The sequence below is a fragment of the Bos indicus genome, chromosome 19 (assembly GCF_029378745.1).
Source record: "Bos indicus isolate NIAB-ARS_2022 breed Sahiwal x Tharparkar chromosome 19, NIAB-ARS_B.indTharparkar_mat_pri_1.0, whole genome shotgun sequence".
Taxonomy (NCBI): Eukaryota; Metazoa; Chordata; class Mammalia; order Artiodactyla; family Bovidae; genus Bos; species Bos indicus.
This window is the reverse complement of record NC_091778.1, coordinates 37284510-37300448: the sequence shown is the minus strand read 5'-3', so window position 1 is coordinate 37300448 and position 15939 is coordinate 37284510. Positions and strand designations below refer to the sequence as shown.

Below are 15939 nucleotides of genomic sequence, written 5' to 3'. Positions count from 1 at the left end.
GCTAACAGACCGAGCTGCTCCTGCCTGGAGCCCTGGCCAGGTGCCTGGAGCCCTGGCCAGGTGCCTGGTGGAGTGCAGTCACTAACCTTGGCCTCATCCACTACCTTGCTTACTGAGTACAGATGGCTGTAAGCCACTTTCACAAACCTTAGCTTGCTCTAGCCTTACAACCCTGAGAGGGTTTTAGAAACATTCTCATTTTGCAACTGAGGAACCCAGGCCCAGAGAGATTACAGCAATCCAGAATCAGACAGAACTTGCCTCTTCTGGTCTAACGAGAGTTTCTCCACCACATTGCACTTAGTGTAAATAGCCATTCAGTCCTTTATTTGCAAACATTCAGTGAAGTCTTCTCTAGCTTCCCACTGTACACAGAATAAATGACAAATTTCCACTACCAGCCACTAGGCCCCTGCTCACCTTTCAAGCCCTCACCTCCTGGAATATGGCTAAATTTCAGCCAGTCTGGCCTCTCTTTTCTCCAGATCACTAAGCTCTGCGTGCCTCTGGGCTGCCATACATAGTGTTCCCTGAAATGTGCTTCAGCCTTCCTTGCTTGTCCAGTTCCTTTCGTTCCTTCACTCCTAGCATACACTTTGATGTCCCAGTTCCCACCCCAATTATTCTCTCCCAGAATCCTGTTACTCCCACTGGAGTGTGCATAATGATTTAGTGTAAGCATTTATTCAGGCCATTGTTTGCTTCCTAGCTACTTCTCCTATCAGACTGTCAGCTTTATGATGGCGAGGGCCCTCAGTTGCTTATCATCATCTGCCCTACGTCTAGCACATGGCCTGGCACAGAGTAGGCACTCAATAAGTTGGGGCTGAATGAATAAATTAGTGTGACCTGCTGCACCTTGGGTTGGGGACTGGGGAACACAGAGAAATAAGGGATCTGTTCCCTCAGGCTCAATGGATTTGAGGCAGCATACATGTTCAGGGTGCCCTATGAGAACGTGCCTTAGAGACCCAGGGAAGGGGCCTGGGATGGTCAGCGATGGGGCACTGAGGCTGGGGCTGGATTTTGTCCGCAGAGAGGAAGGGAGCTTGGCTTGGGCATTCCAGGCTGGGGTGCAATCCAGGCTGGCAGGGAGGAGTGGTGAGCAATCTAGCTGCCGTGTGTGTGAGTGCAGAGATGTGTGCCCTTGTTGATAGAGGTCTGGGGAGGGGCTCAGGTATGCACTTGGCACACTTCCCATAGGTAGAGCAAATGAAGTTCAAGGACTCACGCATCAAGTTGATGAGCGAGATCCTGGGCGGCATCAAGGTGCTGAAGCTGTATGCCTGGGAGCCCAGCTTCTTGAAGCAGGTGGAGGGCATCCGGCAGGATGAGCTCCGGCTGATGCGCAAGGTTGCCTGCCTCCATGCCATATCCACCTTCATCTGGGTCTGCACCCCCTTCCTGGTGAGGCGCCCACACCTGGGCTGGTGTCCCATCTCCTGCTCGGCCAGCCCGGGCCTCTGAACCCAGCAGACTCCACCCTGACACCCATCCCCACCACTGCCCAGGTGACCCTGACCACCCTCGGAGTATACGTATCCGTGGACAAGAACAACGTGCTGGATGCTGAAAAGGCCTTTGTGTCCGTGTCCCTTTTCAACATCTTAAAAATTCCCCTCAACATGCTGCCCCAGTTAATCAGCAACCTGGCCCAGGTAAGCCTGGGTAGGGCTGGGGTTCTAGTGGAGTTTGGGCAGGTTGATGGGGCTATTTAGGGTCAGGGGATAATCAGGGAGAGTTATTGGAATCAGGGGAGGGCCGTTTGGCATTATGAAGAATTGTTCCAAGATGAATGAGGTCAGTGGACTCATGGGCCATTTGGAGTCAGAGTTAGGTAGGGTTTCTGGAAACCCAAGTTCTGGAGACAGCCTCCTCTTACCAACATGGACCCTATCTTTGGCAGTGGGAGCCAGCCAAGACTCAGGCATGAGAAGGGACCCAGCACCAGCATCTGGGCCCTCAGGGGGCCCAGCCTCACCCAGGAAGTTGGGGGCCAGCAAGGGTAAGAGGAGATGGGTGTAAGAAAGGCATAGTTTCCAGGGCTGACTCACACCCTCTGCCTGCAGACCAGTGTGTCTTTGAAACGGATCCAGCATTTCCTGAGCCAAGATGAACTTGACCCTCAGTGTGTGGAAAGAAAGACCATCACCCCAGGTCCAGACAGCCTCTACCTGGGCTTCCCTTAACCCAGCCACTTCTCCAGAAAATTCCGTTTCAAGCTTTTAACTTTTCTCTTGTGGCCTCCTTTTCTTCATCCTCCTTTCCCATCTGCCCTCATTCTGCCCTCTCCCTCTTCTGGTTCTTTACTCTCCTCTGTTACCCCTCCCCAGGCTCCCCCATCACCTTCCTTCTCTAGGGCGCTTCTTACTCCTCCCTGGGACTTCCTGCCAGCTCCCCCTCACCACCTGCAAGCTTCCCTGCGCTCCCAGTTGGCTCCTTTCCCCAGGGCTCTTCCACCCAGGGATCCTCTCCCCCTTGCCCCGGGCCCCCTGACCCTGTGCACCCCTGTCTTCCCAGGCTACGCTGTCATCATACACAATGGCACCTTTACGTGGGCCCAGGACCTGCCACCCGCCCTGCACAGGTACCAGCCTCTCCTTCCCTTCTCAGCTGCCTAAAGTGGACTGCAGCTCAGATCGTAGCAGAACCCACCCCACTCCCACCCTTCAGTTTTTGACCTGGGAAGCAGGTAGAGCCTCAGCTTGCCAGGATGCTCTCTGAAAGGGAGGAGAGCTTGGGTCTTCAGGTGGAAGGTGGGGGACAAGACCTCGATTCCTCCCCTGACTGGGCTACTTGTCTCCTTACCCCCAGCCTAGATATCCAGGTGCCAAAGGGGGCACTAGTGGCTGTGGTGGGGCCTGTGGGTTGTGGGAAGTCCTCCCTGTTATCTGCCCTGCTGGGAGACATGGAGAAGCTGGAAGGCAAGGTGTATATGAAGGTGAGAGGGGCAGGGATTACTGGGAAGGGAAGCTTGGTCAGGCCTTGGGCAAACCCTGAGGTACTTCTCCTTTGGCCAGGGTTCCGTGGCCTACGTGCCCCAGCAGGCATGGATCCAGAACTGCACTCTTCAGGAAAACGTGCTATTTGGTCAAGCCCTAGACCCCAAGCGGTACCACAAGGCTCTGGAGGCCTGTGCCCTGCTAGCTGATCTGGAGGTTCTGCCTGGTGGGGACCAGACAGAGATTGGAGAGAAGGTACAGTCTCTTCTCTCACTCTCTGGGGGAGTTAGCACATACAGCTGCCAACCTCAATCCAGCTAAGATCCAAATATGCATTCATTCATTCACATATTCATCTATGAATGATGTTATGCCTAGCTCTGTGCAAGGCACTGGTAGAGCAGATCTACTACTGGGGGAAGCTGACTTGTAAACAGGTAGGGGCTGTAGAATGTCCTGGAGCCCAGGCTAAAGGCCTGTTCAAGGTACTGGGAATGAGTAAAGAGGTGGTCTGCATAAGGAAAAGCATCACTTTTGAGCTGAATCTTAACAGGTAAGGAAGAAGCTCTTATCATTCATCAGATTTTATGACATACCTACTATATGCCAGGCAATATTATATATTAGTAAATGTGTGTGCGTGCTGAGTCACTTCAGTCGTGTACAGCTCCCTGTGACCTCATGGACTGATTCCTCCAGGCTCCTCTGTCCTTGAGATTCTCTAGGTAAGAATGCTGGAGTGTGTTGCCATGCCCTTTTCCAGGGGATCTTCCTGACCCAGGAATCAAACCCACATCTCTTATGTCTCCTGCATTGCAGGTGGGTTCTCTACCACTAGCACCACACGGGCAGCCCATACATTAGTAAATACACCAGACTAAAATCTCTGCCCTCATATAGCTTACATTCTAGTGGAGAAAGAGATGTTAGCAAGATAAATCAGTAAAATATATAATATTAGGTGAATGCTAAGAGGAAAGGATGTACAAGGTTGTATTATCAGTATGCTTTGTGAAAGCCTCACTGAGAATTGGAGACTTGAACAAAGGAGTGGTCTGTATCTGGGAACATGAAGCCCTGTCTGGGACATCTGAGGCAGAGAGAGCAGTAAGTGCAAAGGCTCTGAGGCAGGAGTGTGATTGGGGCATTTAAGGACCAGCGAGAAGAACAGTGTGGCTGGAATGAAATGAGCAGGTATGAGGAGGAGGAAATGAAGTCAGTGAGGTGTCCAGGAAGCAGACATAGGGCCTTAAGTCTACCTTAAGGTCTACGGCTTTTACCAAGGGTGATGGAAAACCTCTAAGGGTTCAGTTCACTTCAGTTCTGTCACTCAGTCGTGTCCAACTCTTTGCGACCCCATGACAGCATGCCAGGCTTCCCTGTCCACCACCAACTCCCAGAGCTTGTTCAAATGCATGTCCATCAACTGAGTGATGCCATCCAACCATCTCATCCTCTGTTGTCCCCTTCTCCTCCTGCTTTCAATCTTTCCCCAGCATCAGGGTCTTTTCCAATGAGTCCGTTCTTCACATCAGGCGGCCAAAATATTGGAGCTTCAGCTTCAACATCAGTCCTTCTAATGAATATTCAGGACTGATTTTCTTTAGGATGGACTGGTTTGATCTCCTTGCAGTCCAAGGGACTCTCAAGAGTCTTCTCCAACACCACAGTTCAAAAGCATCAATTCTTCGGAGCTCAGTTTTCTTTATAGTCCAGTTCTCACATCCATACATGACTACTGGAAAAACCATAGCTTTGACTAGATGGACCTTTGTTGGCAAAGAAATGCCTCTGCTTTTTAGTATGGTACCTAGGTTGGTCATAACTTTTCCTTCAAGGAGCAAGCATCTTTTGATTTCATGGCTGCAGTCACCATCTGCAGTGACTTTGGAGCCCAAGAAAATAAAGTCTGACACTGTTTCCCCTGTTTCTCCATCTATTTGCCATGAAGTGGTGCGACTGGATGCCATTATCTTAGTTTTTTGAATGTTGAGTTTTTAAGCCAGCTTTTTCCTCTCCTCTTTCACTTACATCAAGAGGCTCTTCAGTTCTTCACTTTCTGCCATAAGGGTGGTGTCATCTGCATATCTGAGGTTATTGATATTTCTCCCGGCAATCTTGATTCCAGCTTGTGCTTCATCCAGCCCGGCATTTCACATGATGTACTCTGCATATAAGTTAAATGAACAGGGTGACAATATACAGCCTTGACGTACGCCTTTCCCAATTTGGAACCAGTCCGTTGTTCCATGTCCGGTTCTAACTGTTGCTTCTTTGAGGGTTAGTGTTAGGGTTAAGGATGGAGGGCATTCGACGCAATTTGGTGTGACTGGAGGTTAGCAGGGTGCAAAAGATGCAGGGTAATTACGTAGAACTTTGATGACTTTAGTCAAGGTTTTGATCTTTCCCCTAAAAACCATGGGATATCAATGCAAGTTTTTATTTTTGTATTAATTTATTAATTTTTGGCTGCTGTGAAATCTACACAACATAAATCGTGTTTGGCTGTGCTGGGTCTTGCTGTGGTGGAAGGCTTCTTCAGTCGTGGTGCACGGGCTCTAGAGTGTGCTGGCAGTAGTTGTGGCATAAGGGCTTGGTTGCCCCATGGCATGTGGGCTCTTAGTTACCCGACCAAGCAAGGGTTGAACTCCTGTCCCCTGCATTGGAAGGCAGATTCTTAACCACTGCACTATGAAGGAAGTCCCCATAACATAAATCTTTAACTTAAAAATCTTTAGAAGTATATAGATCAGTAATGTTAAGTTCATTCACACTGTTGTGCAACCAATCTCCAGAACTCTTTTTATCTCACAAAACTAAAACTCTGTACCCATTAAACAACAGCTTTTACTTATCCATTCACCCCTCAATGGACACTTGGGTTGCTTCCACCTTTCATAGATTGTGACTAATACTACTATGAACGCGGGTGGGCAAAGGTCTTTTTAAGACCCTAGATACCCTAAAATGGAATTTGTAAATCAATTCTATATTTTTATTCTTTGAGGAGCTGCCATGCTGTTTTCCATGATGGCTGCACCGTGTTATATTCCCACCAACAGTGCACAAAGGGTACAACTTGCACACATCCTGGAAAACACTTGTTTTCTGGGGTGGTTGTTTGTTTTTTGGCTTTGTTTTTTGATAATAACCATTCTAATGGATGTGAGGTGATATTTCATTGACATTTCAATTTGCATTTCCCAGTCATTAGTAATGTTGAAACACCTTTACATAAGTAAAGTAATATAAGTATCAGATCAGATCAGATCAGTCGCTCAGTCGTGTCCGACTGCAACCCCATGAATCGCAGCACGCCAGGCCTCCCTGCCCATCACCAACTCCCGGAGTTCACTGAGGCTCACATCCATTGAGTCAGTGATGCCATCCAGCCATCTCATCCTCTGTCGTCCCCTTCTCCTCTTGCCCCCAATCCCTTCCAGCATCAGAGTCTTTTCCAATGAGTCAGCTCTTCGCATGAGGTGGCCAAAGTACTGGAGTTTCAGCTTCAGCATCATTCCCTCCAAAGAAATCCCAGGGCTGATCTTCAGAATGGACTGGTTGGATCTCCTTGAAGTCCAAGGGACTCTCAAGAGTCTTCTCCAACACCACAGTTCAAAAGCATCAATTCTTTGGCGCTCAGCCTTCTTAACAGTCCAACTCTCACATCCATACATGACCACAGGAAAAACCATAGCCTTGACTAGACGAACCTTTGTTGGCAAAGTAATGTCTCTGCTTTTGAATATGCTATATAGGTTGGTCATAGCTTTCCTTCCAAGGAGTAAGCGTCCTTTAATTTCATGGCTGCAGTCACCATCTGTAGTGATTTTGGAGACCAGAAAAATAAAGTCTGACACTGTTTCCACTGTTTCCCCATCTATTTCCCATGAAGTGGTGGGACTGGATGCCATGATCTTAGTTTTCTGAATGTTGAGCTTTAAGCCAACTTTTTCACTCTCCACTTTAACTTTCATCAAGAGGCTTTTGAGTTCCTCTTCACTTTCTGCCATAAGGGTGGTGTCATCTGCATATCTGAGGTTATTGATATTTCTCCCAGCAATCTTGATTCCAGCTTGTGTTTCTTCCAGTCCAGCGTTTCTCATGATGTACTCTGCATATAAGTTAAATAAACAGGGTGACGATATACAGCCTTGACAAACTCCTTTTCCTATTTGGAACCAGTCTGTTGTTCCATGTCCAGTTCTAACTGTTGCTTCCTGACCTGCATACACATTTCTCAAGAGGCAGATCAGGTGGTCTGGTATTCCCATCTCTTGAAGAATTTTCCACAGTTTATTGTGATCCACACAGTCAAAGGCTTTGGCATAGTCAATAAAGCAGAAATAGATGTTTTTCTGGAACTCTCTTGCTTTTTCCATGATCCAGAGGATGTTGGCAATTTGATCTCTGGTTCCTCTGCCTTTTCTAAAACCAGCTTGAACATCAGGAAGTTCATGGTTCACATATTGCTGAAGCCTGGCTTGGAGAATTTTGAGCATTACTTTACTAGCGTGTGAGATGAGTGCAATTGTGTAGTAGTTTGAGCATTCTTTGGCATTGCCTTTCTTTGGGATTGCAATGAAAACTGACCTTTTCCAGTCCTGTGGCCACTGCTGAGTTTTCCAAATTTGCTGGCATATTGAGTGCAGCACTTTCACAGCATCATCTTTCAGGATTTGAAATAGCTCAACTGGAATTCCATCACCTCCACTAGCTTTGTTTGTAGTGATGCTTTCTAAGGCCCACTTGACTTCACATTCCAGGATGTCTGGCTCTAGGTCAGTGATCACACAATCATGATTATCTGGGTCATGAAGATCTTTTTTGTACAGTTCTTCTGTGTATTCTTGCCATCTCTTCTTAATATCTTCTGCTTCTGTTAGGTCCATACCATTTCTGTCCTTTATCGAGCTCATCTTTGCATGAAATGTTCCTTTGGTATCTCTGATTTTCTTGAAGAGATCCCTAGTCTTTCCCATTCTGTTGTTTTTCTCTATTTCTTTGCATTGATCGCTGAGGAAGGCTTTCTTATCTCTTCTTGCTATTCTTTGGAACTCTGCATTCAGATGCTTATATCTTTCCTTTTCTCCTTTGCTTTTTGCTTCTCTTCTTTTCACAGCTATTTGTAAGGCCTCCCCAGACAGCCATTTTGCTTTTTTGCATTTCTTTTCTATGGGAATGGTCTTGATCCCTGTCTCCTGTACAATGTCACGAACCTCATTCCATAGTTCATCAGGCACTCTATCTATCAGATCTAGGCCCTTAAATCTATTTCTCACTTCCACTGTATAATCATAAGGGATTTGATTTAGGTCATACCTGAATGGTCTAGTGGTTTTCCCTACTTTCTTCAATTTAAGTCTGAATTTGGCAATAAGGAGTTCATGATCTGAGCCACAGTCAGCTCCTGGTCTTGTTTTTGCTGACTGTATAGAGCTTCTCCATCTTTGGCTGCAAAGAATATAATCAATCTAATTTCAGTGTTGACCATCTGGTGATGTCCATGTATAGAGTCTTCTCTTGTGTTGTTGGAAGAGGGTGTTTGTTATGACCAGTGCATTTTCTTGACAAAACTCTATTAGCCTTTGCCCTGCTTCATTCCGTATTCCAAGGCCAAATTTGCCTGTTACTCCAGGTGTTTCTTGACTTCCTACTTTTGCATTCCAGTCCCCTATAATGAAAAGGACATCTTTTTTGGGTGTTAGTTCTAAAAGGTCTTGTAGGTCTTCATAGAACCATTCAACTTCAGCTTCTTCAGCGTTACGGGTTGGGGCATAGACTTGGATTACTGTGATATTGAATGGTTAGGTAAGTAAAAGTAATGTTAAAAACACCTTTACATGTGTTTGTTGGCAGTTTGTATATCTTCCTTGGAGAAACGTCTAGTAAAGTCCTTTGCCCACATTTTAATCAAGTTGTTTAGTTTTTTGTTGTTGAATTGTAGGAGTTCTTTATATATACTAGATGGTAACCCCCTATCAGATATATGAGTTGCAAATATTGTCTTCTGGTCTGAAGGCTGCCTTTTCACTTTGCTGATTGTGTCCTTTGATTGCACTGAAGGTTTCAGTTTTAATGTGACCAGTTTTTCTATTTTCACTGTTGTTGCTTGTGCTTTTGATGTTATATTCATAAATTCATTGCCAAGTCCAATGTCATGAAACTTTTTTCCTGTGTTTTCTTCTAAGAGTTTTAGAGTTTCACCTCTTTTTTTAGATACTAAAGATTTCAATGTATATTCCTTCAAAACAAAGACATTCTCTTACGGATCTATGGTTAAGTCATCACAATCAAGAAACTTATCACTAATACAGTGTTACTATCTAAAAACCACTGCCTGACCTTTGAAATGTCATCGTTTATCCCAGTAATGTCTTTTTTAGTTGTTTTCTTTCCTGTCTAGAATTCAATCCAGGATCATGAGTTGCCTTTAGTTGTCATATCTCTTCATTCTCTGTCAATCTGGATAACTTCTCAGTCTCTGTCTTTTATTTTATTTTTAAATATTTATATATTTATTTTTGGCTGTGTGGGGCCTTGGTTGCATCATGCAGGATCTTTGTTGCAGCATAAGAGCTCTTTCTTTGGGCTCTTCCTTGCGCCATGCAGGCTTCTCTCTAGTTGTGGCACACAGGCTCCAGAGCATGCGGGCTCTGTAGTCTGTGGCACGTAGGCTCTCGAGTTGAAGTGGGCAGGCTCAGTAGTTACAGTGTGAGGGCTTAGTTGCTCCACAGCATGTGGGGTCTTAGTTCCCCAACCAGGGTTTGAACCTGCATCCTCTGCATTGGAAAGCAAATTCTTAACCAGTAGACCACCAGGAAAGTCCCAGTCTGTCTTTTAGAATATCAACACTTTTGAAGAGTACAGGCCAGGTGTTTGGCAAAAAGTTTCTCAATTTGAACACAATTAGTTTTTTTTTTTTTTTGCAGGGGGATGGGGAACCAGAGAAGTAATGTATCCTTGGTGCATCATGTCAGGAGGCACATGATGTCAGTTCTTGTCTTACTGACTAATGTTAACTTTGATCTCTTGCTTGAGATGATATCGTCCATTGATGATTTCATTTTATAACCTTCATTGATTTTTGCCTGAGTCAATGTTACTATGATGTGGACCAAATGTTGATTTTGTAACTCCATTCTTTCTATGATTATTAGTTGGCATTTTACTCTAAGAAAGAGCTTTCCTCTCCTCCCTTTTTACTTATTCTTTAGTTTCTTTCTATCGCTGTGGGCTCATGTTTGCTTATGTGATTCGGTGGATTATAATCCATTACCATCATTTTTTATTTTGATGTTCAATTTGTCAGTGAAGAGTTTTAAGCAAGGACATGAATCTCATTTTGAAAAGCTGCCCTGGCTGCAGTGTGAAGGGGCCCAGAGGCACAGGAACCAGTGGGGAGGCTCTCGTGTTGGTCTGGGGAAGTGATTTGGGCCTGAGCCTGGAAGTGGGGATGAGAAACTTTTAAGAAGGAGTCTGAGATTATAGGAACCCAGAGCAGACCTCCCCATCTACAATCTAACTCCTCCTTCCCGTCTCTCCTGGACCCACACCGACCTCACAAGCCTAATTTGGTGCCCAGAACATAGTAGCACTGAAGGAAGCCTGGCTGGTCGAATGCAGACATATTCACGTCTCAGTCACTGTAGCTGCCATGCACCCCTCGTTTCTCAGCAGCTGCAGCTCCCACCCCACATTTGCTATCCCCAGGGGTCAGTTTCTCAGGGTACCCCTAAAGAGCTGAGCCTGTTCTGGAGGGAATGAGGAAAGCTGGTGGCAGGAAAGCAAGGTGTACCTCTGGGGTCTGCCCTCTGGGGTCTGCCTTGCTGCTACGTGTCTGAGTTTCTGCATAATGGGTTTAAGAGTGATCTTACTTTCCCTCTGGTATGTGAATGATCTCAGCATTGATGAACTCTGGGGTGGCTGCTGGGTTTCCATTCTTGCTTTTGCCCTTAATAGTTTGGACTTTGGATGAAGTCATTAACATCTTGGGCTCTAGTTTCTTCATCTAGAAAGTGGGGCTAGTGATACCTCCCTGGAAAGACTGACATGAGGACCAGAAGCGACAATTGTTTCGAGAGTCACCTGCAGACCGTATCGGCGATGGGAGACTGAAAGGTCTATTACCTCCCGGGGATTTCCAGCCTCCTAGAGTAAGATGGAGAAGGAAATGGCAACCCACTCCAGTGTTCTTGCCTGGAGAATCCCAGGGACGGGGAGCCTGGTGGGCTGCCGTCTATGGGGTCACACAGAATTGGACGCGACTGAAGCGACTTAGCAGTAGCAGAGTAAGACGGTGGAAGGTAGGGAAACCAGCTGGGCAGGGAGCAAGTTGTCCTCACCTGCTCTGGGGGCACTCTGAGAGCCACCACCCCTTCGTCCATGACCTTAGAGCCTCCCAGGGACAGGACCAGGCAAATGAAATGTGAATTTAGAGGTCTGCCTTGCTGAATGATAATAGACAGGGCGTTTGTCCCCCTTGTGTCCCCTTCCACCCAATACACACTTCTCACCTCCCTTCTCCTTCAGGGCATTAACCTGTCTGGGGGCCAGCGTCAGCGTGTCAGCGTGGCCCGAGCTGTTTATAGTGATGCCGACATTTTTTTGCTGGATGACCCGCTGTCAGCCGTGGACTCGCATGTGGCCAAACATATCTTTGACCAAGTCATTGGGCCAGAAGGTGTGCTGGCAGGAAAGGTGAGGCTCCCAGAGGCTAAGCGGGCTAAACTGAAGTCTAAGGCCACAGGAGAGGACTGGTGGGAGGCCAAGGGGTTTGGTGAGACCTGGACTTATGGAGTACCTAAGGAACAGGCTGGGCAACTGGGGAAACCTGGGGCAGGGGTAGGCAATGCCCCTCGGGCACTGAGTTGCCTTTGGAGAGCGTAGGTTGAGTCCCTGATGTGCCTGCTCATGCTGCTGGCACCCAAGCACCTCATGCTTGCTCCATGGCCCTGCACTGTGCCAAGGGTGTGTGCTGAGGGCAGTAGGCATGATAGCCTGCTGCCTTCTCCCCAGACCCGGGTGCTAGTGACGCATGGCATCAGCTTCCTGCCCCAGACGGACTTTGTCATAGTGCTATCTGACGGGCATGTGTCTGAGATGGGTACCTACTCGGCCCTGCTGCAGCGGGATGGCTCCTTTGCCAACTTCCTCCGCAACTATGCACCTGATGAGGACAAGGAGCACCAGGAAGCCAACAACAGGCTAGGTATCTGCCATTCTTGGCTCTTCATATTCCTCTTCCTTCCCTGCATCTCCCCTGTCCTGGGGCATCTGAGCATCTCTGGACAGCCCTGGTGTTATGCAGGGAGGTTCTGGAGTACTTGGATTATCCGTGTGATGTCAGATATCAGCAAGAGGGAAAGTAAACTGGATGAAGTCGAGTCCCTCCTCCTCCTTCTCTTCCCTCAGTCTTCCTATATGCCAAAAGGGCCCATGGGCCCAGGCCCAGCTTGTACAGCAAGGCTGTTTTACAGATGAATTGTTTAGTAAATATGCAAGTGCTTTTTGTTGTTCAGTCACTCAGTCATGTCCAACTCTTTGTGACCCCAAGGACTGCAGCCAGGCTTCCCTGTCCTTTACCATCTCCCAGAGCTTGCTCAAACCCATGTCCATTGAGTCGGTGATGCCATCCAACCATCTCATCCAGTATTGTCCCCTTCTCCTCCTGCCTTCAATCTTTCCCGGCATCATGGTCTTTTCCAATGAGTCAGCTCTTCGCATCAGGTGGCCAAAGTATTGGAGCTTCAGCTTCAACATCAGTCCTTCCAGTGAATATTCAGGACTGATTTCCTTTAGGATTGACTTGTTTGACCTCCTTGCAATTCAAGGGACTCTCAAAGAGTTTTCTTCAACACCACAATTCAAAAGCATCAATTCTTTGGCGCTCAGCCTTCTTTATGGTCCAACTCTCACACCCATACATGACTACTGAAAACCATACCTTTGACTATGGAAGTGCTTAGAAAAGTCATTTATTTATCAACAAATATTTATTTATTGAGCAGCTAACTTTGTCCAGGCACTATTCCAGCAGTGGTGAGACAGCACTGTTGATAGTACTACTGAGACCCTTCTCATGGAGCATATTGAGACACTGAGACCCCCTTGTTGTTCAGTCCTGGCTCTTCAACCTCAGGCTCCGGGCTGGCTCTCAGACCTTCTCCTGGGCTTTCTTGTCTACTTCTGTATATGCAGTTAACCTGTCTTGAGCATTTACTAAGGGCTGTGCCTGTTACAAGATCTTGACACACATTCTTTCCTTTAATCCTCACAATGACACGATGAAGTAGGTACTATTATTATCCCCACTTTACATGCCCGCCTAAAGTCATGTGGTGAGGAAGTGGGATTTAAGCTCAGCCAGGCTGACTCCAGAGCCCAAGCTCCTGACCCTTATATTTGAATCCTCTTCTACACAGTCCCTGATGGGAAGCTTTTCTTCCTGTCTAACATAAGTCTTTCTTGCTGCCTCTTTTTTCTCTCAACACAAAATTGGTCATTTATTTTTATTGTTGTTCTTGCTGCCCTCTCAGTCCCTCTCATCTTTCCCTTTTGCTTATCCATTCAGGCCTCTTCGTTGGAGTGGGACTAGGGGATAGCAGGGCCTTGCAGGGTGAGCTTGCCAACCTCTCCTTTCTGCCTCCCCACTGCAGCCTTGGAGGACAAAGAGGATGAGGAGGTGTTGATGATTGAAGACACGCTCAGCAATCACACCGACCTGACAGATAATGAGCCCGTGACGTACGAGGTCCAGAAGCAGTTTATGAGGTGAGCTCCTGAGGACTGTCCACCCCTGGGAGACGGTAGCAGGGCCCCCATGCCCTGCTGGGGAGTGGGGCAGGTGGGTGTTCTCGCTGACACTCCCCGGGGCTCCAGCTGGGGCTCTGTCTGTGGTTGTGCTGGAGGCTGCATCGCTGGGCCTGACCCGTTGCCTCCACAGACAGCTGAGTGCCATGTCCTCGGAAGGAGAGGGCCAGGGTCGGTCTGTGCCCAGGAGGCGCCTGGGTGCGGCAGAAAAGGTCGTGCCGGCAACTGAGGCAAAGGCAAGCCATGTGCTGACCCAGGAGGAGAAGACAGAGCTGGGCACTGTGAGTCCGGTGGGCGAGGAAGGCTGGAGAGGCTGGCAGGCCCCTAGCACTCCTGGGGCTCATGGGAGTCCCCTGTTTGACCGCTGTGGCCACACAGGTGAAGCTGAGCGTGTACTGGGATTACGCCAAGGCTGTGGGACTCTGGACCGCTCTGGTCATCTGTCTGCTGTATGGGGGTCAAAGCGCAGCTGCTATTGGGGCCAACGTGTGGCTCAGTGCCTGGACCGATGAGGCTGCGGTGGACAGCCAGCAGAACAGCACCTCCTACAGACTAGGTGTCTACGCCGCCTTGGGAATTCTGCAAGGTGAGCCTGCAGAGATACTTAGAAGGGGCGCCAGTGTTCCCTTCCTCATCTCTGCGCTGCTGGGTCCCCCAAACCATGCCCTTGCCTCTGAATCTCTCTCCACCGTCACGACCCTAGTGACTCCCTGACCCGCCCTAGCAGTCTACCTGCCTCTGGACCTGTCTGGCTCATCCTAGTTATGCCCTGCCTTTGAGTCTGCCTAGTTCACTGAGGAGATCCCTCATCTTGGAAGTTGCCCCTGCATTCTGCACCTGGCCCAGGTGAACACGCGCCCCTCTGCCTCCTCCATCAGGGCTCCTGGTGATGCTGTCAGCTATCACGATGGCGGTGGGTGGTGTCCAAGCTGCCCGCTTGCTTCACCAGGCGCTGCTGCACAACAAGATGCGCTCGCCACAGTCCTTCTTTGATACGACGCCCTCAGGCCGCATCCTCAACCGCTTCTCCAAGGACATCTACGTCATTGATGAGCTTCTGGCTCCCACCATCCTCATGCTGCTGAATTCCTTCTACAACTCCATCTCCACCCTTGTGGTCATCGTGGCCAGCACGCCGCTCTTTGCTGTGGTCATCCTGCCTTTGGCTGTGCTCTACCTCTTTGTCCAGGTGTGCCCCGAGTGCGTGGGCGTGACCTAGCGTGAGCGTGGCTGTTGTGTGGGCCGGGCTGTCTTGGGGGCCACCTGTGGCAGATGTAGGGAGGGCACACCCCCTTCACCTTCACAGCTGGATTTGATTCAGTAAACACCTTTGTGAAACTCATTTTCCTCACCTGTAAAATAGAATCATAGATCCCACCTCACAGAGTTATCAACAGGATAAAATTAAATCCTTGTAAATTATGACTGGCCCTGGAACTCCTTCCTCCTGGCTATTTTTTATTAAAATATTGTCAACAGTTTAAGACACATTATCCTTCCCTTGTTTTTAGGTACCATCTAAACTTACAGGCCATATCATATGATGCATATATGATACATGATGCATATGATGCTTATCTTATAAACTTACATGGCTTTTAACATAGATGAGTGAGAATATTCAGATACAGCTAACTGTAAAAGGCATTTGTGTTGCTGATCCCCTGTCCTGCCGTTAATCAGTTGATGAAGGTAACCCACAGGTGGCTGAAGCTCAGGCTGTGTGTGAAGACTGTGACCGGGGCTGCACTCTGTCCTGGGACAGGGACTTTCAGCTGTACATCCTGCATGGCCCTGGCCATCTTGGGGCCCACAGGGTAGAGGATGGAAGATGGAGGCAGACTGTGGTTTTGTGGGGCTGACATTTAAACAACCGAGGGGGTGGAGTGGGGAGAGGTTCTTTAAGAAAAAGAAAACGAAATTATCTTATTTTTGCAAATGTTGCAAAATTTTGATTGCATGAACACATTGCCAGGCCCCTAAGTGGAGATAGGCATTGTCACTGACTTGGGAGGCAAAATGAAGTCAGTGCGATAATTCAGGCCTGCAGAGTGAGTGGCCAGGAGCTGAGAGGGAATCGGGAAAGGCTTTGTGGACAAAGTGGCCGAAAGACTGAGCAGAGTTGACCAGAGGGGAGAGAGTGGGAGGAGTTCATGGAGCCATATCAGGATCCCAAGTCTTGGGT

The 15939-nt window shown here is 48.1% G+C and overlaps 1 protein-coding gene across 6 annotated transcripts in view; it reads left to right on the top strand.

Moving 5' to 3' along the window:
- ABCC3 (ATP binding cassette subfamily C member 3) overlaps nucleotides 1-15939 on the top strand; it is a 48254-nt gene that overhangs the window by 18640 nt on the left and 13675 nt on the right. For 3 of the 6 annotated variants that reach the window (XM_070773272.1, XM_019981098.2, XM_019981097.2), the window contains 12 exons: nucleotides 1204-1407; nucleotides 1512-1658; nucleotides 2070-2157; nucleotides 2521-2587; nucleotides 2815-2941; nucleotides 3021-3197; nucleotides 11475-11642; nucleotides 11961-12153; nucleotides 13601-13715; nucleotides 13888-14035; nucleotides 14133-14340; nucleotides 14633-14943. In XM_070773272.1, coding sequence (XP_070629373.1) covers nucleotides 1204-1407; nucleotides 1512-1658; nucleotides 2070-2157; nucleotides 2521-2587; nucleotides 2815-2941; nucleotides 3021-3197; nucleotides 11475-11642; nucleotides 11961-12153; nucleotides 13601-13715; nucleotides 13888-14035; nucleotides 14133-14340; nucleotides 14633-14943 — 1953 coding nt within the window. Of the gene's footprint in view, nucleotides 1-1203; nucleotides 1408-1511; nucleotides 1659-2069; nucleotides 2158-2520; nucleotides 2588-2814; nucleotides 2942-3020; nucleotides 3198-11474; nucleotides 11643-11960; nucleotides 12154-13600; nucleotides 13716-13887; nucleotides 14036-14132; nucleotides 14341-14457; nucleotides 14552-14632; nucleotides 14944-15939 lie in introns of those variants that run through there. The other 3 variants (XM_070773273.1, XM_070773274.1, XR_011562034.1) reach the window with 3 other exon arrangements.